Source organism: Lissotriton helveticus, chromosome 5_1 (assembly GCF_964261635.1).
Source record: "Lissotriton helveticus chromosome 5_1, aLisHel1.1, whole genome shotgun sequence".
Lineage (NCBI taxonomy): Eukaryota > Metazoa > Chordata > Amphibia > Caudata > Salamandridae > Lissotriton > Lissotriton helveticus.
This window is the reverse complement of record NC_136065.1, coordinates 259547064-259572182: the sequence shown is the minus strand read 5'-3', so window position 1 is coordinate 259572182 and position 25119 is coordinate 259547064. Positions and strand designations below refer to the sequence as shown.

General features: G+C 46.4%; 1 protein-coding gene across 2 annotated transcripts in view; it reads left to right on the top strand.

Annotated features, from left to right (window-relative positions):
• The window catches only part of NDOR1 (NADPH dependent diflavin oxidoreductase 1), a 206077-nt gene that overhangs the window by 144993 nt on the left and 35965 nt on the right, over positions 1–25119 (top strand). For both annotated transcript variants that reach the window (XM_078642145.1, XM_078642146.1), the window contains exons 11-12: positions 21514–21628; positions 22598–22744. In XM_078642145.1, coding sequence (XP_078498271.1) covers positions 21514–21628; positions 22598–22744 — 262 coding nt within the window. The remainder of the gene's footprint in view (positions 1–21513; positions 21629–22597; positions 22745–25119) is intronic.

Sequence of the window (25119 nt, the reverse complement as noted above, 5' to 3'; positions counted from 1 at the left end):
CTGAAACTCGGGAAACCCTCTAATGCTTGTAGTTCTTATAGGCCTCTGTCCTTGATAAATGTTGACGCCAAACTGTATGCTAAGGTGTTGGCCACCCGCCTGGCGTTGCTTGCCCCGGAGTTGGTTGCACCGGAACAAGCTGGGTTTATTCCTAACAGAAATCTCACCTACAACATCCGCACGGTATTAGGGACTATGCAGCATGTACAACAGGAGAACAAAACCCTGGCGATTTTCCTTGATATGGAGAAGGCCTTTGACTCGGTAGAGTGGCCATTCTTGCTGAGGGTCCTCCGAAAACTGGGACTGGGGGAACCCTTCTTACAGATGATAGGAGCTTTAAATTACAAACCTACAGCAAGGCTGAGGATGGGTGAGCGTGTCTCAGAAGCCTTCGAGATAAGCCACGGTACTAGACAGGGCTGCCCTCTTTCACCTTTACTATACGCGCTGGTCGCGGAGCCCTTGGCTTGTGCTCTTAGAGAATACCATAGATACGAAGGCATCAACTTTCCAACCTATAAAATAGGTATCTCTACATATGCAGATGACACATTGTTGTACGTCCGCGAACCGGAAGCGAACCTTTCGGCGGTACTGAGAGAAGTGGTCCGATTTGGGGCTCTTTCAGGGCTACAAGTAAATTGGTCCAAATCAGTGGCGTTCCCGTTGACCCCCGTAACGCATCAATTTGATATGGAATATCCACTGCACTGGACAACGGAACCGGTCAGATACCTGGGGATCAAGATACATCCAGACCCTGATGTTCTGATACGGGAAAATTACGGGGTGGCATTTAGTAAACTGACGGATGATGTAGATACGTGGTGCAAACTTCCTTTGTCCTTAGTGGGCAGAATAGCCATCATGAAGATGGTCGTGTTACCCAGGTTTCTGTTTTTGTTTAACAACATCCCGGTGGTGCTATCTAAGACCTTCTTTAAGAACCTGACGCAACTTCTTATCAAACTCGCTTGGGGTGGTAAACAACCCAGGGTCAAATGGACAGTACTAATGCTCCCATATGAGCAGGGGGGGCTGGGTGCACCAGACATGGAACGGTATTACAGAGTGGCCCAGGCTGCTCATTTGCACACATGGATACACGGAAACTCTGATATCCCCCATGTGATCCTGGAACGCTTGTTTGCAGACCCATCCCCCCTTCCGGCTACGGTGTGCTACCCGGTTGACCGCAACATTGGCAACTTGGACTCAATCAAAACCACGAACCACGCATGGCACGCGCTGTTGCAGGGACAGGACTGTGTACTACTATACTCCCCACTTATGCCGATCGCATAGGCGGTATGGTTTGCTCCACTGTCAGAGACTGGTGTCACGCGCGCGCTGAATGCATTAGGGATAACGACTATGGGAGACCTTTTTGTAGATGGAGTGGCGAAAACTTGGGAGCAGATTGCCCCCCTGAATGAAGGGGCCACACTGTTGGTCCGCTTTTAGTTCCACAGAGTGCGAAGTGCGCTGCTGGACCTTCTGGGCCCAGATCTGGCGGAACCGCCGGAAATCCCTGAACTCACCTACGTGATTAAATCCTCCTCGCCTCAGAAATTGGTCACGAACCTATATAAGATGGGAGCTCAGCATAAAGAGCACCAACTCTCGAAAGCCAGAATAGCATGGCAACAGGACCTGCAAACGCCGATAGATGACGAAATGTGGCGATACTGTTGTGGGAGCACGAGGAAGATGTCTCTCAACGGTAGACACAGGCTGATTCATTTCAAATACTTACAGCGTGTGTACTACACGCTGGTGAGGTTGCATAGATATGGGCTCAGACGATGTGCCGAGTGTGAACGCTGTAACGCACAGGTTGCGGACTTCATGCATATGGCGTGGAGTTGCCCCGGTATTAATAATTTCTGGAAGGAGGTATTCTCGGAACTGAGTGCAGTATTGGAGGTGGATATGCCGGCAGATCCAGCGCTGGCGTTGCCGGGATACTCCAAAAAACTTCCGGTGGCACTGCGCCGACTGGCAGATATGGGATTGTTGATGGCCAAGCGAGTTGTGGCTATGTGCTGGATGAGGGGCCCGTTGCCAACTAAGAATAGATGGGCCAGAGATATGCTATACTGCTGTACGCAATCAGAAGCCTATAGTGAACTGTTACCACCCAAGAGCCGGCCTAAGAATTTTAGGAGTCGATACCAGACTTATTTGAATACTGGGGCCCGTGAGGACACAACCCAAGATGGGTTACTTGATAGCTGGCAAACACCAGATAGGGATAATGGCCTAGATTGGAGTGGGGAGGGGCCCTGAAGGAGGTGGGGCTTGGTGTACAGAGAGAGTAGAGACGGTAGGATGAGATCCGGCCGCCTAGACCCTGAAGGATCTCCGAAGTGGTGGGTGTTCCCGGGGTGTGGGTGGAAACGGAAGTGAGAGACGACCATAACTCGAAGTGTGGCATTGTTCCTGGGGGGTGGGTAAGTGGGACAGGATGTTAGCTCATTATACATGACAGTAGGACGGGGGGGATGGGTAGTTTGTGTGTTGAGGGTGGGAGGGCTGTTGGGGTTGACATTGTTTTCTTTCTGAGCCCTAGGGAGTCTTTTAGATCCACATCCTAGCAGGGCAGTCATAGCGGTTACAGATATGAGTGAGGATGTTTGCACGTACAAATGTGGTACTATGCGAGGGTAATGTAATAAACATGCAGACCAGTGGGATCTTGAACTCCCCCTATTCTGAACGCCGCCGGACCCCCGGGTTGTCGGCTCATAGGCTGTGTATATTGAGATCATGCAAGTTGGCTTTGCTGACTAAGTATCCCTGCCAGCCCCAGGGTTGTAGGCTGCAAGCTGTGTGATATGCCCGGTAACCAAATAAAGGTTTTGAAAAAAAAAAAAACATTGTCATCATCAAACTATGCTAGATGCTCACTGCTGCTGTTTTTCTTCTCCTGTGTGAGTGTAGGTGGTTCACATTGATACTTGCGAAATCAGATTGTATTTAAATGGGTGTTCATCCCAGCTTTGTGAGCATGACATCATCAGCTAAAGTTCTTATCATCATCATCATCATCATCATCATCATCATCATCATCATCATAGGCTTTATTTCGATATAAAACATATCATAAAAGCATCACATGTTCATAACACACTTATACAAAAGATAAAAGAGTTTTCATTAATAAGTTTACACCAAATTTAAGGTTTAAAAAGAAGAAGGCAGGGAAATAAATAGGAGTTTTAAAATAAGAATTAAACACAGTGGGTAAGCCTTTTTGCTCTGATGGACCATGACCATGATAAAAACTTTGAGAGACCACAAACATACAATGAACGTGTGTCTGACATTAAAATTCGAAGTGCCTCGTTAGAATGCCTTGTGCCCAACAGCCGACATATGGGTTTAAGCCATCTTTTCCTCGGATTCGAGTATGCGGGGCAGGCAAACAGAATATGAGCTACAGATTCAATTTTGGTTGGGCAAGTAGGGCAAAAAGGTGTTGTTTGGGACGGGGGTTTCCAGCGAGCAGTTAGGGCGCGTACCAGAAGAACCCCCACCCTAAACCTAAAGTACAACGCCCTATCTGCTGATTTGCAAACAACATCTTGGTAAGGTTCCCGAAATGGTACATCTTTACACCTCAGGAACTCTTCCGTTAGCCTACCAAGAGATGGATCAGTACTAATTCTAGAGGCAGACCATTTCCAGTAAAGAAACTTTAGGGTTGCCTTCGTGGGGGAAGACCGGCTATCCCAGGCTTCGCTAAGACCCAATTGACCAAGCAGGAACCTCAGATCTTTTAACCACTTTATTTAGTGCCAACCCGTCATCGCCATAACTTCTGCTAGCCCCTTCGCATACTTAGCAAGCTCTGGTACTCGCCGCAGCCGGGCCCATAGGAGCAACGGTCGGAGTTTTACCAGATCTTTAATGGGATGACACCCTAGGTCAAGCAGCAAGGGAAGCATAGTGGTGCTCTGTGGGAGAGACATAAGGTCCCTCAAGATCTTGTTTTCGGACCTTGTCAAATGATCTACATTAGAAGTGCCCCACAGCTCTGCCCGTAAAGGACTGTGCTAACACCCTTCCCTTTGTAGATGTCGATGACAGGGGCAATTGGTCTAACCGAAGAGGACCGTTGTTCCTTGAGAAGTGCCCCCGTAACCCTTTTGTGGCTTAACAACATTTTACAGAGATGTGGGGTCCACTGCATGGTGTCTGTAATTCGAATGCCCAAGTAGTCGAATACGGTCACCCTTTCCAGAGATACACAATTTAATACCGGGGTCGTCCTAGTTTATTCGGGGGGTTCAGTACCAAGAACTTAGTTTTGTCTGTATTTATTACTAGGCCTCGATGGGTACAGAAATCCTGAAAGTTGTCTAATAGGCTTTGGAGGCCCGCTGGAGTCTTGGATATTAGGAGCGTATCATCGGCGAATAAGAGGGTAGGAATCCACTCCCCCGCCAGGGATGGGGCATCAGATGTTTTTTTTAAAAGATGCTCAACCACACCGTTCACATAAAGTGAAAAAAGAGTGGGAGCGAGAACACATCCCTGGCGGACCCCTCTCTCCACCGGGATTCTGTTGGTTTTCTGACCCCATGTGCCACACCTCACTTGTGCGAAATTTCCTTCATGCAGCCTCACTAGGATAGACAGAATATTCGGTGGAATCCCCATATCGGCCAGGACTCCCCACAGGCGTTTTCTAGGCACGAGGTCAAAGGCAGTCTTTAGGTCTATAAAAGCGAAATAAAGACTGCCTTTGCTTATGACAACCACCTTCCAATAAATTAACAATAACCTGAATGCCTGCTCTATTGTCCCGGTGCCCACCCTGAAGCCCGCTTGGTAATCAGAGAGGATCTCGTTGTCACTGGCCCATTGCAAGATTCTCTCCAGAACCACCTATCCGACAACCTTTTGTGTAGAGTCTAGTAGACTTATTGGGCGATAGTTGGAGGGATCATCCCTGGGCCCCTTTTTAAAAATGGGGATGACCTCAGCCCCCTTCCACGAATCAGGTATGGCGGCACCTTTGTCGATAGCGATGAGCATAGTATGGATAAACTTACCCCAGTTCGACAGGTTGGAGCGGAGAAGATCCCCAGGGATCCCATCCGAACCAGCTGCTCTCTGGGGCACAATGCAACTAATCGCATACTCGACCTCCTTGATTGTAAACGGGAACGAGATGTTTTCTTGTGGAGGTAACAAGGGACTGCAAAAGGCAGGGCCCCTGGTGGCTCCTTGCTGGCAGGTATACAATTTGGAAAAGTGGTTGAACCATACCTCGCCGGTAATATTGCATGTAATGAGATCGCCATCGGGCCTATTCCTAGCTCTTATAATGCTCTAAAAGCGACTCGCATCCCTCCTATCACTGGCCTCTTATAAAGTTTGCCAATAGAGGTCCTCCTAGTCCTTTTTAGCGTTTACTATCGCCAGATTGTATTCATTTCTAGCATGGCAAATTGAGGGTTGGGACTTGGTCTTGACTGCCTTGATTAAAGCCGACTTCTTTTGTCTGCATTTGGGTGTGTACCACCCCTGCTTAGCCTTGGGCCTCAGATGCCCCTCTACCCCTCCCCCATGCGTCTGAAGCAGGAATAAGTTGCCTATTAACTTGATGGTATCCTGGAACGTTGCAGTTACACTGGAAGGAACAGGGTGCTCCGTAATAATTTTATCTAGCTCGCATTGTGAGGCCACGAGCAGTGTTCCTATGGTAAGAAGTTTATTCTCATCCATGGCTACCTTACTCCACTTTAGGCGCCTACCACAATTAGATGGAGTCTCTAGTGAAGTGGACTTAACTTGTCTGGGGATAGTTAGCCCATTTTTGTTTAGCCACAAATGTTTTAGGCCCAGCAAAAGTGGGTTGTGGTCGCTATCAACAGTGGGTAGTATAACCATGTCCTCGAGGTTTTGCCAAAGCGTTAGATCAAGGAGGATGTAATCTATCCTTGACGTATGGTTTGCCCTATTGTATGTATGGGCACCTAGGGGATCCGAGGCTGTTCTTCCATTAGCTGCTCTAAGGCCGAACTCCAAGGTCAGGGCATTCATTTGAATTGCCCTATGTGACCATTTTTTTTATAGGTTGTATTGACAACGTAGGTATACCCCTCCTTGCATCGTCCTCATTAAGATCCAGAATGTCCTCTGTTGCAAGGGGCTCAAATGAGCAATTAAAGTCTCCCGCGACGAGTATCTGCGTACCATCACGACAGTCTCTAAGTGCCCCTTCAAGTAAAGTAATTGTGGGGGAAAGGGAACCACCTTTGGTGCCTCTAGCATAAATATTAAATATCTCAAGGATCCTCCCTCTACCAGAACCACATAATGAGATCCCTATAATGTCTAGCGAGTTGCACTGCTTTCGCGTAACACTGCAGCCCAAGGAAATGCTCACCCAGATAAGGAGCCCGCCCGATGTACGGCCCCGCCCAGACACCGGCAAGACTGCTGGTAGGAAGTACGTGGTATAACCTACTCTATGTGTAGGTTCCAGGCTCCATGTCTCCTAAAAGATACAAATCATGTGGGACTCCACCAGAGTGTTCTAAGCTGGAAGAGCTAACTTTCTGGTGATACCAGCTAGGTTCCAGCTAAGAATCTTCACCAGTAGACCCTCGGGCACTATATGCCCCCGAGAACAATTTGCCCGTAAGTTAGATAAGATCTGCTGATCTCCTGCAGTCCCAAGTGCCGGACATAGTGGCGAGAAGACATGCGGTGAAGGAACCTTGCTCTGGGCAGTGAGTGTAGCTGCTGGAAGCTCATAGACCGCTTTAGAGACAATATATGACGCCTGGCCATTAGCTGGGTCAGGCACAAACGGGACGTTAATATCTGGTTCATCCCCATCAATAAACCAGCAATCAGATTTTACAATTTCAGATGTTACTCCCGCAGGAATTAAATTGAAGGGTAAGTGGGAACTCTCAGGGGTTAAAATTGAAGACCTACTAGATAGGGCCCTTTCATCACGACCGGGGACTAACAAGTATTTGGTAAGCGGATGAGCACTACGTCAGTGCCCATTGTTAAATCCATAATAGGCAGGACCACTGTATAAGGCTTGATTTGAGTAACCAAAGGAATCGCCGGCATATCCTCCCCACTGCTGGTTTCCTTTTCTCTTCTCCAGGTGCCAGCCTGGTGATCGTAAATAGAAGTGACCCAAGCCGTGAGTGTTGATACCCCTCTCATCATCTGCATTCTGCTGATTGCAGATAAAGCTTGCGACTCGTGCATCGCTAAAATTAACTAAAATGCAGTCGCCTGGGATATCCTTGGTCCTACTTCCCACCCAACTAACACGCCTCACAAGGAGGACACGGCCATCTAGTTGCTTCGGGAGGGGCCTGTTCTTATTCAACCAGAATGTAGTTTTGTTTTTAAGATCAGTATAAGACTCTGATTTGCCCAGCGGTAGCCGCGGAACTCCCGCCAGAACAACTACATAGGGCATGTAGGCCGGAGGCAGGTTGATATGAGAGAGACAAGTTTCAATCCCATGAGCTGGAAAAAGACTTAAGAAGTGGATCCATACTCCTTGACCCTACAATGCCGTCTGTGTGGTCATCCTTCTGCTTGTATGCAGATGCAGACTCGCTGACACTTTTGGTTCCTTTAGTCGGTGGTTGTTTTGTGGGTTTGCTGGCCTTTTGTTTTGCAGTTTTCGCTGGGGATGCCCTTGGGCACCTTGTACATTGAGAGACGCATATTTAACCATCTGTAAAGGGTTGACCGATGGAATGTTCTGTGCGGGAATTGGAGGTTTTTTTGGGCTTGGAGCTTAATAAGAGCCTTTACAGAGAAGAACGTGTCGAGTGTCCCTTGCTCGAAGCGATCCAATCTATCTGAGAGAGTCTTAATTCTCTTAAGTACTGGTAATATAAAGGACTTCATGATTTTCTCCATATGGGCAGTGAGTGGGATTTCTGTAGCGAGATTTAGGGTATGTGCTACATTTGGACTAGTGTTAGAAATCGGGACAATATTATCACTAGTTTGTCCACAGCTAGCTGAAGTAATGGAGGATTTCTCCAAGGCGGGCTCCAAGGGGGTCTCCTTTCTTACCCTTAATTGTGCATCAGCCAAAGAGTCTATATTGCTAATTTCAGCTGGTGCAGTACCACCCACATTTCTGATAACATTCTTAGCACTAAGCTTACCGTCCACTTTCTTACATTTAGGCCCAGCTAAATTCCCCTTACGATTTTTTGCAGGTGGACATTCCTTTACATCGTGCCTAGACTTTAGCCTAGCCAACTGCCCTCTAGTTGATACAGATGGGCCATCACTGTTTATTATTTCTGCTGCACGTAGTCTAGCAAGTCATGTTTATTTATTTCCGAATAGAGAATTTCTAGCATGGGCTCAGTAATGTAATTTTCCTCAAGGTTTATTCCACCTGCTTGCTGTATTTCATTAATTCACAATGGTTCACTGTTAGTTAGTTGAGACATCTCTCTATGAAATTAGCATAGAGGGGGGCTGAACTCATTTTCAGTATTGAGTTAGTACTTACAGTCTTACGTCTGTATGACGCTCTTAAATTCTATGTTTTGCTTTGCTGTAAATATATTGTTTTTTTCACACCATGATGAATCTGCACGTTGTATGTTAGTCTCAAGTTAGGAGGTGAGACAGAATATTTTGGGTGCTACTAGGGATGTATTCTGATTTCTTATTAATTTTGCTGCTGGTTTGGGGCTTAAAATATTTGACATTGTTCCTATTATTCTGTATTGCTTTATTACTGAGAGTCTTTATGGCAAAGACGTTTTGCATGTGCACTGTACAGTTTCTGTATTGTACCCTTTGAATATGTTAAATAAATTACTTATTGAGTCTGTACTTTATTAATTGACTGTATCTTTGATATACTGTTTTGCACCTTATTTTAGGACACATTGCCTCTATTAATTGAGGTTTAGCACCATCCCTGCTCCATCCACCCATGGACGTTCTATTGAGGTACCTTTTAAGGTGTCAGATTTTAGGGTCACTCTCGCCCACATGGTCAGCAGCATTGAATGCAGCTTAAGATCAATGCATTAGAGGACAAACATTGTCCCATATCTGCTGGTTTCCTGCTGTGGACAGTAGCATCAACTGGTGACTGATTAGTATTTGAAAATTGACAAGAAATTATCAAGAATTTGGATACTACAGCTATCTCCGAACATTTAGAAAGCCACGATAATCCAGTAATAGGCTACTAACTTTTTGAGTTCTCAGAGTCTCATGACACGTTTTTTCATTAGTGAGGTGATGACAGATTTTTTTTAATGTCATCAGGTACTATCCTGTAGCTTAATGATTGATTAACAAACCTATAACACCATGGCCAATAAAAGGGGCCATCTGTTTTGAGTTTTTACATACTCATTAGAGACCTGAACTTCCACCTAGAAACCCCCCGCGACCCCAACTCCACCATCCTTCGTGACAACCTTGCCAACATCGGACTGAAACAACTCGTCAACACACCAACCAATAGAGCAGGACACACCCTTGACCCCATCTTCGCGGCAGGAAACAGCGTCCATTTCAGCCACACAACGCAACCACCATGGACCGACCATCACTGCGTACACTTCACAGTCGGCAAACCCAAGGCACCCAAACCAGCCCCACTCCCACCACAAAGGAACTGGAGCAAGGTTACCGATGAACAACTCAACTCCACCCTCACCCGACACAACCTCACCTGGGCATCCGACGCAAACAAAGCAGCCAGAGAACTACACACCTGGATCTCTGACTGAGCAGACGAGCTCGCCTGCCGCACAACCCCAACATAAAATGCCCCAGGAAATCCGCCTGGTTCACCACCGCTCTCCAAGAAACCAGGCACACCTGCAGACGCCTGGAGAAGAACTGGAGAAACACCAAGACACCCGAAAACCGCACCACCTACAAGGACGCCATGACGGACTACCACAACCAAATCAGAGCCACCAAGAGGAACTTCATCCACAACAAAATCCTCGCCAACTCCACCTACTCCAAGGTACTTTTCAGCGTCATTCAAGAATTCACCAACCCGCGCAGCGAAGCCACAGACATCAACCCATCCCAAGACCTCTGCGACAAGCTTGCAACCTACCTCCACCTCAAAATCAAAAACCTCTACAACAACTTTGTCGACCACCCGCCAGGTGCCACAGATGGCCCTCTATCCACCAGAGACTCCAGCCGGCCCACCATCTCCAACTGGACTCCCATCACAGCCGAAGACACCGCCTCGACCGTGAAAGGCAACCACTCGGGAACCCCCACCGACCCCTGCCCCCCTCACATCTACCACAGAGCCTCAGCCACCATCGCACCCGAACTACAACACACCACCTACAAAACAGGAACCTTCCCAGACGACTGGAAGCGCGCACAAGTCAGCCCCCTGCTCAAGAAGCCCACAGCTGACCCCGCCGACCTTAAGAACTATCGGCCCATCTCGCTTCTCCCCTTCGCAGCCAAAATCGCAGAGAAAACAGTCAACAAGGAACTGACACGCTTCATCAAAGAGAACGTCATCCTCGACCCGTCCCAATCCGGACTCCGAAGTAACCACAGCACAGAGGCCACCCTACTTGCTGGCACAGATGACATCCGCACTCTCCTGGACCAAGGCCGCTCCGCAGCCCTCATTCTACTTGACCTATCAGCGGCCTGCGACACCGTCTCCACCTGCACACTAGTCAGCAGACTACACAGGCATACAAGAAACAGCCCTGGACTGGATCTGATCATTCCTCACTGGAAGAAGCCAAAGGATCAGACTACCACCCTTCCTGTCCGACCCCACGACAATCACCTGCGGAGTCCCACAGGGATCATCACTGAGCCCGACACTCTTCAACATCTACATGGCACCCCTAGTAACCATCGTCTAACAACACGGCCTCAACATCGTATCTTACGCTGACGACACCCAACTCATCCTCTCCCTCACCAAAGACCCACCACTGCCAAGCTTAACTTCCAGGAAGGAATGCAAGATGTTGCAGTCTGGATGACCAACAGCTGCCTGAAGCTCAACGCCAAAAAAACAGAAGTCCTCGTCCTCAGTACCACCCATTCAGCATGGGACATCACATGGTGGCCGACCGCCCTCGGAAACCCAACTACCCCATCAGACCAGCTAAGAACCTCGGCATTATACTCGACTCATCACTCACCTTGAACCGCCAGGTCAACGCCGTCACCTCCAGCTGCTTCAACACCCCCCGCATCATCCACAAGACCTTCAAGTGGATCCCCCTCGAATCAGGGAAGACAGTCACCCATGCACTCATCACAAGCAGACTGGACTACGGAAACACACTCTACGCCGGCATCCACAAGTCCCTACTCCGCAAACTCCAGACTATTCAGAACACCGCCGGCATCCCCTGGCATGAACACATCACCCAGCACCTATGTAGACTGCACTGGCTCCCTGTGAAGAAGAGAGTCACCTTCAAAATCCCCACTCACGCCTACAAGTGCCTACGCAACAATGGACCCAAATACCTCAATGACAGAATCAACTTCCACGTACCCAAAAGAAAGCTACGATCTTCCAACCTCGCACTGGCTGAAACCCCGAGCATCCACAGACCCAGGAAGGTGGGAGACCCTTCTCCCACATTGCAGCCAAGACATGGAATGACCTACTGGCAGACATCAGACAAGCCCCCTCCGTGAACACCTTCAGGAAGACCCTCAAGACCTGGCGCTTCGGCTAGACAGTTCTACGGCCTCCCCTCCCACCCCCCCCGAGCGCCTTGAGACCCTCACGGGTGATTAGCGCTTTACAATTCCCTGATTGATTGATTGATTTTGCCACAGAATCTGGCAGTGGATCATTATTGAGTAAGGTTGGCTTATGTTTTTCCAACAGGGTGCTGATTTCGCTTTCTGTCACTTTTTCAAAACCAGGTTTTGAGACTAAGGATGGAACTCTGATGTTCTTAAAACATATTTTGTATCTCTGCTCTACACCATTGCTCTGTACAGTGAAATATACATGTTTCGGAGAAGATCAAGAACTTTGATTCACATTGCTCCTTCATTTCTGCTTCTATCTAGTTCCATGTTTTCCTATTTCTTTTGATATCAATGTTCCATCTCCAGTATCAACATCAGCAATCCGAGAATACCTTAAGTTGACATTAAGCACTATAGAAAAAAGGTAGCTTGCAATAATGATTTTGATATAGGATTTTTTATGCTTTTGTTTGGGTAGCCAAGCTCTGTATGTAGAATCTATTTATAACTTCAAACTCGCTGGGATCCTTGGTTGTTTGATTCTAAAGTAATATCTAAATAATATGGGGCTTGATGGACTAAAAGGTTTTTGCTTTTGTAAAGGCTGTAAACCACAAAACTGTAGACCTCAAGAATTCAAAGTCCCATTGTGTTAATGATGCATTTGGAGTTGCAAATGTCTTACAACTAGGGCTCCCAGTTTTATGGCATTCATTTTTTGAAACATTTGCATCTGTATTTATCCATCTTTATTTTTGGGCCATCTTATTGGTATTCATCCATATTTAGTTTGGGTTTTGATAATAAATAGAGTAAAACATTTGTATATTTCCACATTTATTTACCTTTTAAATGTGCACTCCTACATGGAGGCCTGTCACGTTACAGAACATTGCGAAGTCACATATAACAAAACACCACACCCACAGGTACATTTAAGCTTTATACTACAAATATATGTTAACGTATGCTTGTATTTAAAGAAATCTCATCCTGTTTTTTAACTCCCTATGCTGTCTATCTGCTCAGCTTTTGCCTGTAATTCATGAAACGCAGCATGAACAGTCTCGCACAAGAGTACAAGTTTCATTATTTTTCCGCTATTTAAAAATAAATACAGACAGGAAACACATTGTTTTCTGTCTGTATTTATCTGTAAAAATCAGGAAAAACGGAAACTGGGAGCCTTACTTACAATTGACAATATTTCCCTTGCAGCACATTGTGATTGGTGAGAGAAAGGAGAAGTAAAATGGGATCTCAAAGTGAGTTGCAATGAGATGTATCAGTGGGTTGCGTCTGCTTTTGCTCCTGCCGACCATTGATTGGATACAGACTCCTGAGTGGGAGTGGTATCTATTTTCCGATGGGAAGTCCGTGAAGTACAGTTGTATTCTGTGAATGTGGCTGTGGACATTCATGGGGGGGGAGAACAAATTTGGATGTAACCCCTTTCTCTGTAAGGGAAAGGGGTTAGCACCACCCATGAAGATGAAATCCTCTTGTATATAGTAGGGATGATCCTCACCAGAGACGCTCTCACATCCAAAGTGTACCGGTGTCCAAAGCTCTGCTCAGAAGCCTGTGGCTGGCACTATTAAATGTTAGTGTGTCGAATACCAAATCCATGCAGTCTTAAAACCACCTCAGGGCTCTTTAATTCACTGCCCGACACTCTGTGGCCCTTTATATCAGTATTGTAGGTTCATGCTTACTCCCTTTGTGATGGTTTTTTAGGTCGAGGACCGTCGCACTACGTAGCAGTGGGCGGAGCCAAAGATTTAATGATTCTTAGAGGGGGCTTGGAACCCGCCCCTCTTCTCCATTGGCTGGCCTAGTAAATGCTGGCCAGCTATTGGAGGAGAGGGGCGTCACTCGGTCCAAGCCCCGTCTTTGTCGGATTCAGGGGCGTTTTTTTGAGCTTCTTTGTATTTACTTTCTCTCCTCTTCCCATTGGCTGGAATTTTAGCTTCCAGCCAATGGGAAGAGGAGAGAACGTAAACACGCCCCTCAATCCGAAAAATGACCGTGCTTTCTCCAAGGCGTTTCTGCCTCACCTCGGAGAAACATGGTGGCGTTTAAGTCTTGCGTGGCTTCTTTTTTTGTTTATTTAATTGTTTATTTATTATTCAGCCGCGCATTTACATCAGCGTTTCTAACGCCGTATTGGGAAATCATAGAGCTGAATGGTGTGCAGAGGTGTCTTAAATGAAGGCCGGCCCGTGATCAAAGTGAAGCCCCGAGGGCCGGTATTGTATCGTCACCGGCCCTCGATCTCCAGAAGTGCTGCGGCCATGCTTTAAATTCACCGCCGACTGCCCGAGACCAGGTTCGCTGTAAAGAGGAGCCGCGTTAGGCTGCTCCGGGGCTGGGCGATGCCGGCCCCTGCTCCGGATTCCTCCTGCTCCGGTTGCTGTGCCCCACGGCTTCCCTTGTGGTAGGTTCTCTAATCCGCCTCTTGCTTGCTGTGCGTGCTCTCAGTTGCACAGTCTGCTCCACTCGCTGCCTGTCCCAGCCTGCTCTGTTCTCAGCTGAGCTCTGGAACACAAGTCTGAGCTGCTGATAGTCTGGTGTCTGTGCCCGCCCGCACAGGATCTCAGCGTCGGGGAGGGGGGCGCTAGACTGGAGAGTGGGTAGTAGCTGGTATCCGGCGCTCTGCCAACATACATTGCCCCCTGCCTACCTACTCCACTCCTGGCTCAGCTCCCCCTCGCTCCGGGTTCCTATGCAGCGCCCTCAGTGTCTCATGCGGTCCACAGACAGCACTAAGCCTGTAATACTGTCTTCAGCAGGCGTTAAGTGAAGTCGGAACCTGAGCCTGAGACCATTGCGGAGGGGAGCGCTGCTGGGTGGGCCGTGTCCTGCTGATTTGGGAGCTGGGTTGGCCGGCTCACATGCACGCCATTACAGGCGACTGGTACCGGAGCCAGCTTACAGGGGACATTTCGCAAATCTTACTTCCTCACCTCGTGTACAGAGCTGAGGCGCTAAGGGGAGCTGTGTAGCGTCTTTTTTTTGCATTAAATGCCACACACACACAGAGCTAGTCTAGGGATTTACGGAGCCCGGGCCTGCTGCTGACTGACTCTCTCTTTGTCCCTCAGTAATGGTCCCTGCTTGCACTGATTGTGCGCGCTGAATCCGCACTCGGCCGGGGCACCCCTTCCCGTCTGTGGTGGCACCTTTACTGCTCGTCTTGAGTGAGGGTTAAACGCATGATCCGTGCTGCTCCCCCCCGGCTGCTCTCCCCTGGCTGCTCCCCACCCGCTGCTCCTCTGTGCCCTTACACGCGCCTCCTCCGCTTCACTCTCCTTCATCTTTCATGTTAGTGTCGTGTTTGCACGGCCTAGTTCCTTCCATGCCCCCCCCCCATTACCCTCCTTGTTCCCAATATGTTTTGGTAATATATTTACATTTTAATCTTTCGTGTACTAGTGTGGGTTTATGGTCCGGGTTTGCCTAGACTTCAATGTTTTGCTCTTCGAAATCTACTTCACTCTTCATGTGACTGTGTAAGGCTTTGTATCAGTTTTCTCTTCTGCAGAATGCCTTTCTGTACCTGAGCTATTTAACATAAGTGATGAAAGTACTGTCCGAACACCTGTCCCTCCCTTGTGTCCTGAGAGACTTGGATTACGGCAGAGTTCTTCAATCTGTGGGGCGTGCCCCCCTGGGGGGCGCGACACCGTCTCAGGGGGGACGCGCACTCCTCCGTAAATCTCACCTTTGTCCTCTACTGATTGAAGAAACAAATGGCAGAGTGAAGCTGCAGGGGCCCGAAGAAGGGGTGAAAACCATTAAAGCCTCATTAACAAGAAAAAGGTATTTTAAAGACTTGTGAAATTCTCACAGCTGTGTGCACGGGAAGCTGTCTCATCCAGGCTGCCACACACTGGGTTTGTGGGGGGGGCTATCCTGGTTAATTCCTACAGCTGAAATGCTTTAGCTGCAGTGGGAGGCAAGGAGCCCCCTTTTCTAAAATTGAAAGCAACTATTTCAGAGCAGAGGAGACTCCTTTCCTCACACTGCAGATGAAATGAATTTCTGTTACTTGCTTTCAGTTTTAGCAGAGAAGGCTTCCTTCCTCCCACTGCAGCTGAAGCATTTCAGCTCTAGGAATTTAACCCCGTCCAGGGAGGGACAGCTCTTCCCAGAAAGGCAACAATGTTTCTTTTTAAATTACACTGGCAGGAGCACAATGATCACAGGGCTAAAAGGGCTTTAAGTTGCCAAAAGACAAATCCCAGTCAGTTTTTTTAACAGTTTTTTAAACAGCCTGCAAATTGCTTCTCTTGACACTAAAATGGTTTATAAAGAAGTATGTATTCATTTATGATGTGACTTTTCTGTCTTTATTCCCTTTTATTATCAGTCATATCATTCAGGCAGCCCTAAAACACAATTTAAAGTGCTCTCTATTTATATTTGCTGTTAAGAGTATGCACAGATAAGTGCTGAAAATAGAGCTTTAGGGGACTGCTTATTTTTGTACCACCTGGGACATCAAAATAATGAGCTGGCAACCCTAATCATAAAACTGGAAATTTGTTGCAAGATCAGCCCAGTATTTATTTCCTCCACCCTCGATCCCTGGTTAATGCCATAATTGCAATAGCAATAGTTTAACATATCTGAAACCCTGCGCTGCCGTCAATAGCATGCTGAGTTACTGCAAGTGAAAACTTGCTCCTCATTCTCGCCCTTCACTTTCATGCTCACCCTGCACTCACAGCGATCACAATTCCCTCATACTGACCCCCATGCACTCACACCATTCAGCCTGCACTCAGTGATCACTTTGCTCTCACAATGCACTTCCGCTGTTTTCCCTGTACCTCAACCTGTAGCCACACAAGCACACTACACACCCTGCACTCATGTGACACTTCACTCACCTGTCCCCCGCACTGCTCAATCTGCAATCTCACTTAAACAAGCCCATCACTAACCATGCATTCATTAGTCCTACTCTGCACTAACATGCACACCCAAATTCATATGGTCACCTCAATCACCCTGCAGTCACTCCACTTACCCTGCTCTCACACTGTCACATACCTCACTGTGCACTCACATGAGCACTCCTGCCACCCTCACAGCACAGAGGCTTAATGTGCCTGCTACAAAGCAGGTGTACCATGCAGATCAAAGAACTGAGGAGCATATGTTCAAGGAAGTTGCGGAGTGAGGCGTTAGCCTCTCTCCGCCACTTCAGAAACGGAAGGCTGCACCATATTTACAACAATATGGTGCAGCCTTGCGTTTCCCCTGCGCTGGCGCTACACTTAGCAGTGTAGCGCCAATGCAGACACCATTGCGCCATAGTGCAAGGGTGTCTGGGTGCCGGGGAAATATTGTTTATGTTCAGGAGGGGGACCTTCCTCTACATAAACAATCTTTAAATGGCATTTGTCTCACTTCCATGTGTGCTGCTTAATGCAGCACACACAGAAATCACAAAATTGATTTTTTTTTTAAAGTACAAATACAAGGCATTTTGCTTTTTCCATGTGTGATGCACAAGGCAGCACACATGGATGAATCAAAAATGAGGAGAAATAATGTATTTCTCCTAGTTTCGCCAGCTTAAGACCAGGTTTTCCCTGTTCTTAATTTTAACGCGGCTTCACTTTTACGCTGCCCTTGTAAATAGGGCGCAACATCAAAATCAGTGCCTGTTGCAGTGGAACGCCCACTGCAACACCCACTGCCCACCCTTTCACGCTAAGCATAGTATGAAAGAGGGCCTTATTTACAAGGCAGCGTTAAGCCAAGTTAAGTGGCTTAACTCTGCCGTGTAAATACGGCAATGCCCCTATCACCACCACAACGTCGTAAAAAGTGACTGTGTGGTGTCTATAGGTGCTTGTACATATGTCCCTGAGTATGATGAAACTATGAGTAGCACTATAAAAAAAACGTATATGTTTGCCAGAAGGGTGCTATAGAGAGATGAGGCTCATTGTTGGTGAGTGGTAGTGAGGGAATTCATGGAAAAGGAGGACACACTCATTGTTTTGAACATTATTTGCCGGATATGGCCAGGGATATGCGGGTGGCGGTCGATTATGTAATGTACCAGATTCCAGAAATTTCTGTCAGGTGGTGGGGGGGGCCCGACATTTAAAAAAAATCAGCTGGGGGGCTCCACCTTCAAAAGTTTGAAGACCTCTGGATTACGGCTTGCTCATGGTTCGTGGTATTGTCCCCCCCCATCCCCCCTCCCCGCCCCCCCGCGAGTCCCGCAGTGTGTATTGACAGCACGACTCCCAGCTGCTCTTGAAGTGCTCTGTGTGACTTTCATAGGGAACCGTTCTACATGAATGAGATTCGTAGCCCTGTATTCTCTTTGCAGTGCAACACATCAGTAAAAACCAAAACCTGGCTTCGGTACCTGTGTCTGTCCTTCACTTCCTGTGTCTGTCCTTCACTTCGGAACGTATCCGTAGGTACGGGGGGAGCCTGGGGGTGACAGGGCGCGCTATAATTGTGTATGACTCACTCAGATGGCCGAATTAGACCGACATACATTCAACATTATGTACAGAGTGAGCGTCTGCTGTTGTACGTGTGATGCAACAAATATAAACCGGTCCTGCTGTAACTGCCGCTTCCTCCTTTTGTCTTCTTTTCCCCTTCCCATCTCCTGCATTACTCTGCTAGCTTTCCCAATTCCCTCCGCTCTTCCTTTTCTCTGTGGCTTTCCTCAGTCTTTGTCCTGCTTTCTCACCCTACTTACTTTCTTCTCTCTCTTTCCTTCTTTCTCTGTTTGTTTCGTGCACACCAGCTCTCTTAGTTAGTTAACCGGCTCTCAGGTTACACAAGCACGTTTCTTTTTTCTCACACTTTAGTTCAATGTTTTGTGAATAACATGACAAACATTACGAATGTGCCGACCCAGTGCGCACTCGGGAAATAAGTCCTAATAGCATAAATGCATAAGGAGGAGAGTGAAAGATGAGCCTCGGTTGTTGGGTGTGTGAGTGTGTGTGTTGGGGTGGGGGGGATCTCGAGCTCCATTTGTACAATTGAGGAAAAGGAGAAACTAGGCATAGGAAATAGGAGTTATAATCTATTGATGTTTCTTAGTTAGGGGGCTTGAACCCGCCCCTATTGGCATTGTAAATGACAATGCCATTTATTTAACGATTAAGCTATTGGCAATGTAAATGACAATGCCATTTATTTATGATTTAAAAAAAAAAAAAAATGTCATGAGCAATGCCAATAGCTCTACCTTTAATAATGCCAAAACCATTGCATTGTAAATGCTTGTCTGTCTTTCTCTTCCGTCTACTTTCCCTTGTGTGTTTTTCCTTCTTTTGCTCTCAGGAAATGTCTGAAGAGGAAAAATAAGTTCCGGTCCCCAAAATTGAGTGCCAATGGCTTCCATCGGCAGGCTCCAGCTCAAATTAAGCACTGCTCACTTCCCTCTTGAACCTAGTCTAGTGCCTCCTCACACAGCGCATCTTTTGTGATACATTCACAATTGGACAAATCCTCTCATCACTAAAGAAGCACAAATCTTGACGCAGAGTACTTAAAAAAATACCACCTCATAGCATACCTTCCTGTCCGTTGGAAGATACTAGTATAGGCATCATGTAACTTTTGTTTTGGAGCAATATCCCAATATAAAGGACTTCATTCTCAAAAGGGGTGGTAGCGAGGACCGTTTCTGAATATACACAACCTCTTTCTGGAGAGAACTATTGACTATTGTTAGAAATAACTTTTCTTCTCAATCCTGGTAATCCATGTAGAATCACATGCTTAAAATACATTTGAAAATAAGTATCTGTAGAATATACAGAGTTTACCTACTATACCGCTGAGTATATTAGAAAAGTGGGAACTGAATAAGGTCTGGGTGTAAGGTACCTGTTGTGCAGGATCACACATTGGTCCAATGGAAAACTGCTGATCTGCTTTAAATATGGCACCCAAGAGCCCAATCTTTCACATTTAAGACCAGATTTGCAGTTCTTAATGAGATCTTGAATTATTCATATAGTTTGGCATTACCAAGTTTCAGTTCAATATCCATATAAATTAAAGTATTTTGGTACATCAGTGTTACATCCAGCACACGTTTTCTAATCGGGTAGGTATGTTTTTTATGACTACGGTTAGGAGGAGTAATAATGCAACATATATGCATACATAGCTTGTTTATCTTTTGTCTCTTATAATCGGTTTTACAACCTTTGTGGCCTTACAAAACCGCCTCCAGGTTATTACCAGTTGCTTAGCCAGAATTTGAAAACTCCTTTCTATAAAAATTCACATTGAGGATTGTGACTGCAAATATTTTGGTTTCTTATTGAGATACTATAACAATTGTGATTTTTCTTCTTTTGCCGATCATTTTCCACATAGCCCTGAAAAAGCTACAAAGGGTCGTGCTACACGTTTTGGATGGAACTCTAACGTAGCACAATGTATTTATATGTATTGACATAATGAACTGAACCTGGGAAATGTCAAATTGCATTAATAAATTCGGATCTCTAAAAAAATTGTAAATCTGGTCTTAGATTTGAAAGATTGAGCTCTTGGATCACCCTGCAAATTATTTGCACTTTTAAATTATTTAAGTGCCAGAGACGTTACTGACACAGTAAAGAGCGCTCTGCACTAGGCACATAAAGCTCTAATATTGACTCAAACATTTGAATATTGCCCTTTAAAATGTAATGGCCTTCTGAAAAGCAATGATAATATAGCGGCTGGACTACATTAGCAACACTGATGAAAGTCATGACTTGAACCACAGATTATCAAATAACAGGACCACTTTGCGCTCATTGAAAAATCCAGTGACTGTCAGATGGTGACGCTGTATCTGAAGCTTCTCACAGTGTATTCTCCGCAATCGAGAATACTTCATTCCAAATTATGGATAGGAGTACTCTGACTCTATACAAAATGGATACCTTTGAAATGGGGAAACATTAGTTCTCTGCTCTGTGGCTGTGACATTAAGAAGTAGGAAATACAAACACACTGTGACCCTGATTACAAGTTTAGATGTTATTTAACGTACCAGATAAATTACATTCATGAGTTATTGGACAATAATATGCATATTTTGGTATTTAATGCATCAAAATCCGCATGGACCGTACGCACCATACACATTTCTTCTGTTAAATTTTGGCAGGTTTGACCTGGCGAAACGTATCGAAGTTTGAGGTATTTAATGCATCCGATAATTATCAGATGCGTTTAACACCTTTTAACGTGTAATTGTTACCCGGGCATAAACAGCGGTTTACGCACGTGTCGAAATATAACAAGCCACTCATAATTGGGTCTTGATATGCTTCTCAGACCATGAAAAGGTTTTCGGAGATTGATGATGAAATACACCTGAGCAGCTTTATCTCTTTTTTTATTGTTTGGCAAAGCACAGCTACATTTCTATACTAGAGCTGATGAAAAAGAGATGTACCTATATCTGATATGGTTTGAATAATTGTTTTGTAAAGAGTGAAAAACAAATAAATTTTAGGTCGTTTCTCACTCTGCGAGCCTCCCTCTGTTTTTGTAACAATATATAAAAATTAAAGCTGCTTGTTGCCTTCAGTTTTAACAGTAACAAATTACCTGACAAACAATATATTGGTTTAATCTTGGAAATGACAATCATACTTTGTTTTTCACTGTATAGTCAAAATGACAAGTGCTTCAGTTCTTTCTATGCGTATTTTTTAATTTTGTTGTGTTTGAATCATAACTTGGATTTTGGTATTTCAGGTTCATCCAGACAAAATCCAGATCCTCCTGGCAGTTGTCAAGTACAAGACACGCCTGAGTAAGCCACGTCTTGGCCTCTGCTCCACTTGGCTGTCATCCCTGTGTCCACAAAATGGTAATTCAGAATTCGAATTTGAAATGTATATTTTGTTTCACCATTATTGCTAAAAAAAAGAATTGATAGACTTGGCAGATGAAAGAGGCAGGAGTGCATTTTCATAACTCATTTAATCACAGTTGTAACAACTCATTTAATTTACATCATACAGATGAAAGGCTGAGTCTACCCATAGGCTTCCAGTCTGTGACCTGTAGGTTGCAATTAAGTGAACTTTCAGAAGTACTTTATCTCTTTCTTGAGTTTGCAACCCAGTGAGAAGCATCACATTTTCTTAGAAAGTCTTAAGACTTGTGTGTGCTTATTTTAAGTCTGCTAGATTTCATTGCTATTTCAGTCTTCTTTCTTAGCAACAGCAATGGCATGAGAGTGCTTTATGAACTATCAAACATACGTGCTGTAACTGAACAGATTCCACAAAGTTAGGGAAGACCACCTTGCATGCAAAAGGTGCATTTATATACATAGGCTTATGCACTTAATGGTCATACTTGCCTTGTGCCGACACACACCAAGCAAGCACCTTTCACTTACCTCATTTCTCCCTCTATCAGCTGGTGATTAAACGGAGTTGATACCTCCTTTCCGACATAGTATCCACAAACACGTCAGAGAGCAGCATTGGTGGAGGCAATGTGAATTTAAAAGCGAGAGACAGGTCAGAGTGGTTGGCAAATCCCAATCTGATACAAATTAAATGACCACATAGACTGGAGAACCTTTATTATGGTAAATAATATTTCCAAGTTCGCGATTTAGACTGAAAGCAGATTGTTTTACCCTGTAGATCCGAGTGTTCTTTGTTCACCCACCTGTTTGGCATGCATGATGTTCAGCAGTGGTGAAGACGTTTTTTTTCCACTGGATGGTTCGAAGTTTGATGCTATTATTGCTGATCTTACTTGTTCATCCTTTCATAAGAGATCTAAAGTATGCATACATTTACAAATGCCATTTCCTACACAGGTGAAGTCAAAGTGCCCCTCTGGGTTAAAAAAGGAGGAATGACATTCCCTGAAGATGCTAACACCCCTGTGATAATGGTTGGACCTGGAACTGGAGTGGCCCCATTCAGAGCAGCAATACAGGAAAGAACAGCACAGCACAAGAAAAGTAAGATTAACTAATTCATGATATGTACCTGCTAATGCCATTTATATGTATATTTATCAGTGAATCCAAGTTGAATAGACAAAGCTGAGGAGTTCAAACCACTTGTAAGACTGTTAGAAAACTGGCTTCACTCCAAGGAGCGGTAACAATGCATCTGCAAGTCCTCAGAGTTTAAATGATGTCAAGTTGGCAAGTAATTGAAGACTGTGAACAGTAGTTTACTCTGCTAATCCAGTAGTGTTTAATTTGTTTCTGAGAAACTGAAATCCAGTGATTTTTATTATTTATCTCCAACCCATTTGCCCCATGATGTGTGCCAGTGGTAGAGTGTTAAGGTCTTGATAAGCTGCAAAAGCAATAAATATCCCTGAAAGCCATTGTGCAGAAAGCCACACTCAATTTAGAAAGAATGGCTGCACCAATTACAGCTGCCACATGATCCTGATTTATCTTGAGGACCGAGGAAATTGTGGTATCCAGGTACTGGTACTCTGCCTTCCAAGAAAGAGCAATAAATACTTGTCACACCAGGACTGCATACAGTCTCCAGCAGCTGATGCATTAACCAGGGAAGGCTAAGCCCATTTTTATTCCTACCATTAACAGCAGTGCCCCAAATGATACGGGTACCAGCCTAATCATCTGTGTATATATATACTCACTCAACAGTGCAGTACCAACAGTCGCGTTCCTGGTTAAAAGGAAAGTCCCGGGAGCAGTCACGGAGCCCGAAATCTGTATTGCACTCGAAGTGTTTGTGCCACTCTGGTAGGTCCCATCAGAAGAAAACCAAGAATTTGAATAGGTCTTCGACTTCACCTCATCCATCAGCCAACGAGTCGAAGCAGTATCAGATTTCGAGGCATAGCTCTGTGATTGAGCCAGCACCTGGGTCGGGTCTGTACTTCCCCGAGTGTCTGGGAGCCGGTGCGAGTTTTATGAGGCCATGCGGCTCATATTTCAATGGCCTGCTCCTGCTTGTGTGCCTTCAGGCCCTGCAGGTTTGGGAGGGGCCTCTGCTGGATCCCTGCCTTCAACTCCGGCCGTGGTGCCAGTGGTGCCCCTTGGATCAACAGATGGATACAGACTGGCGCCTGTCGTGCCACCTCTACCTTCCCCAATGCTGGTCCCGATGCTGATGCTACCCACGCCGGTGGTGGTGCCATCTCCATTCTAATCCCTGACTCCGACACAGAGCCAGATGGGTGTCGCCCGACGCTGACTCTGGTGCTGACTGGAGCCATGCCTTCCAGGCCGGAGCCTGATCCCTTTTCTTATGGGCTAGAACTTGCGGAGCTTTGGGAAGGGTCGCTGAACCCTGAAGAATATGAGCCCGTTGACCCTAATGGGGACTGGTGTGAGGATTTGGCCTGTACACTTCCTTCTCCAGGTACTGGCATGCTTCCTCCCCCTACTGTGGCTACAGAGAAGTGAGTGGTCTTCACAATGCTTGTGAGGAGGGCGGCCGAGGTCCTGAACCTCAACCTGCTTCTGTGGAGGGCGAGAGCAATGTATTGACTGAGGTGCTTCAGCCGGAGTGTCCCCCTCAGAACCGCTTCTTCCCTTTAATGAAGCCCTTACTAGTATCTTTATTAGGACCTGTTGCTCCTGTGAATTGCCCACCGTCACTATCCCATTCCAGGGGACCCCAGATTCCTCCCGCAACACCCTACCCCAGAGAGCTTGGTGGTCCGAGCCTCCACCTCCGATGGTGCTTAACCCTCCGTACCCCCGGATATGCAATCCAAGAGGCTGGCCAACATAAGGAAGATGATGTTTTCTTTCACCAACCTGGCACTGTGTTCGGTAAACACCAGGTGCGTTTTGGGCCGCTACTCCCACGCTCTGTGGGACATGATTGCGCAAGCCCTGCTGACAGACCCAGAGGAGGCTGGGCTGTCCTGACCCAGGCTGTTGGCGGGGGAGATGCAGCCAAGTTCATCATAAGTTGTGGACTGGATACCGCTGACTCACTGGGTAGAGCGATTTAATCGACAGTGTCCTTACAGTGCCATGCCCAGATGAGGACAACTGGCTTTTCTGGGGATGTCCAAGCATCGATTATTGACATGCCCTTTGATGGCTCCCATCTTAGCAGATTTAGCGCTGTAGCGCTTTAAGGACAGCAGAGCTACGGGCAGGTCCTTGGGCTGTTACATGTCCCCTTGTGACCCCCAATCTGCCTTTTACTCCGTTCGTGGCCACAGAAGGGGCATCCAGCCACTTCTGTACCCACCCAGCCACTACAGGACGCAAGCTTCATAGCCTCTGCGCTCCGGGGGACATGACACCCATAGACCTTGTGGGTCAGATATCCAGCAGCCTGGCCAGTTCACCACCCTTGCGGGAGCCACAGCCTCTAAGCCCTTTATCAT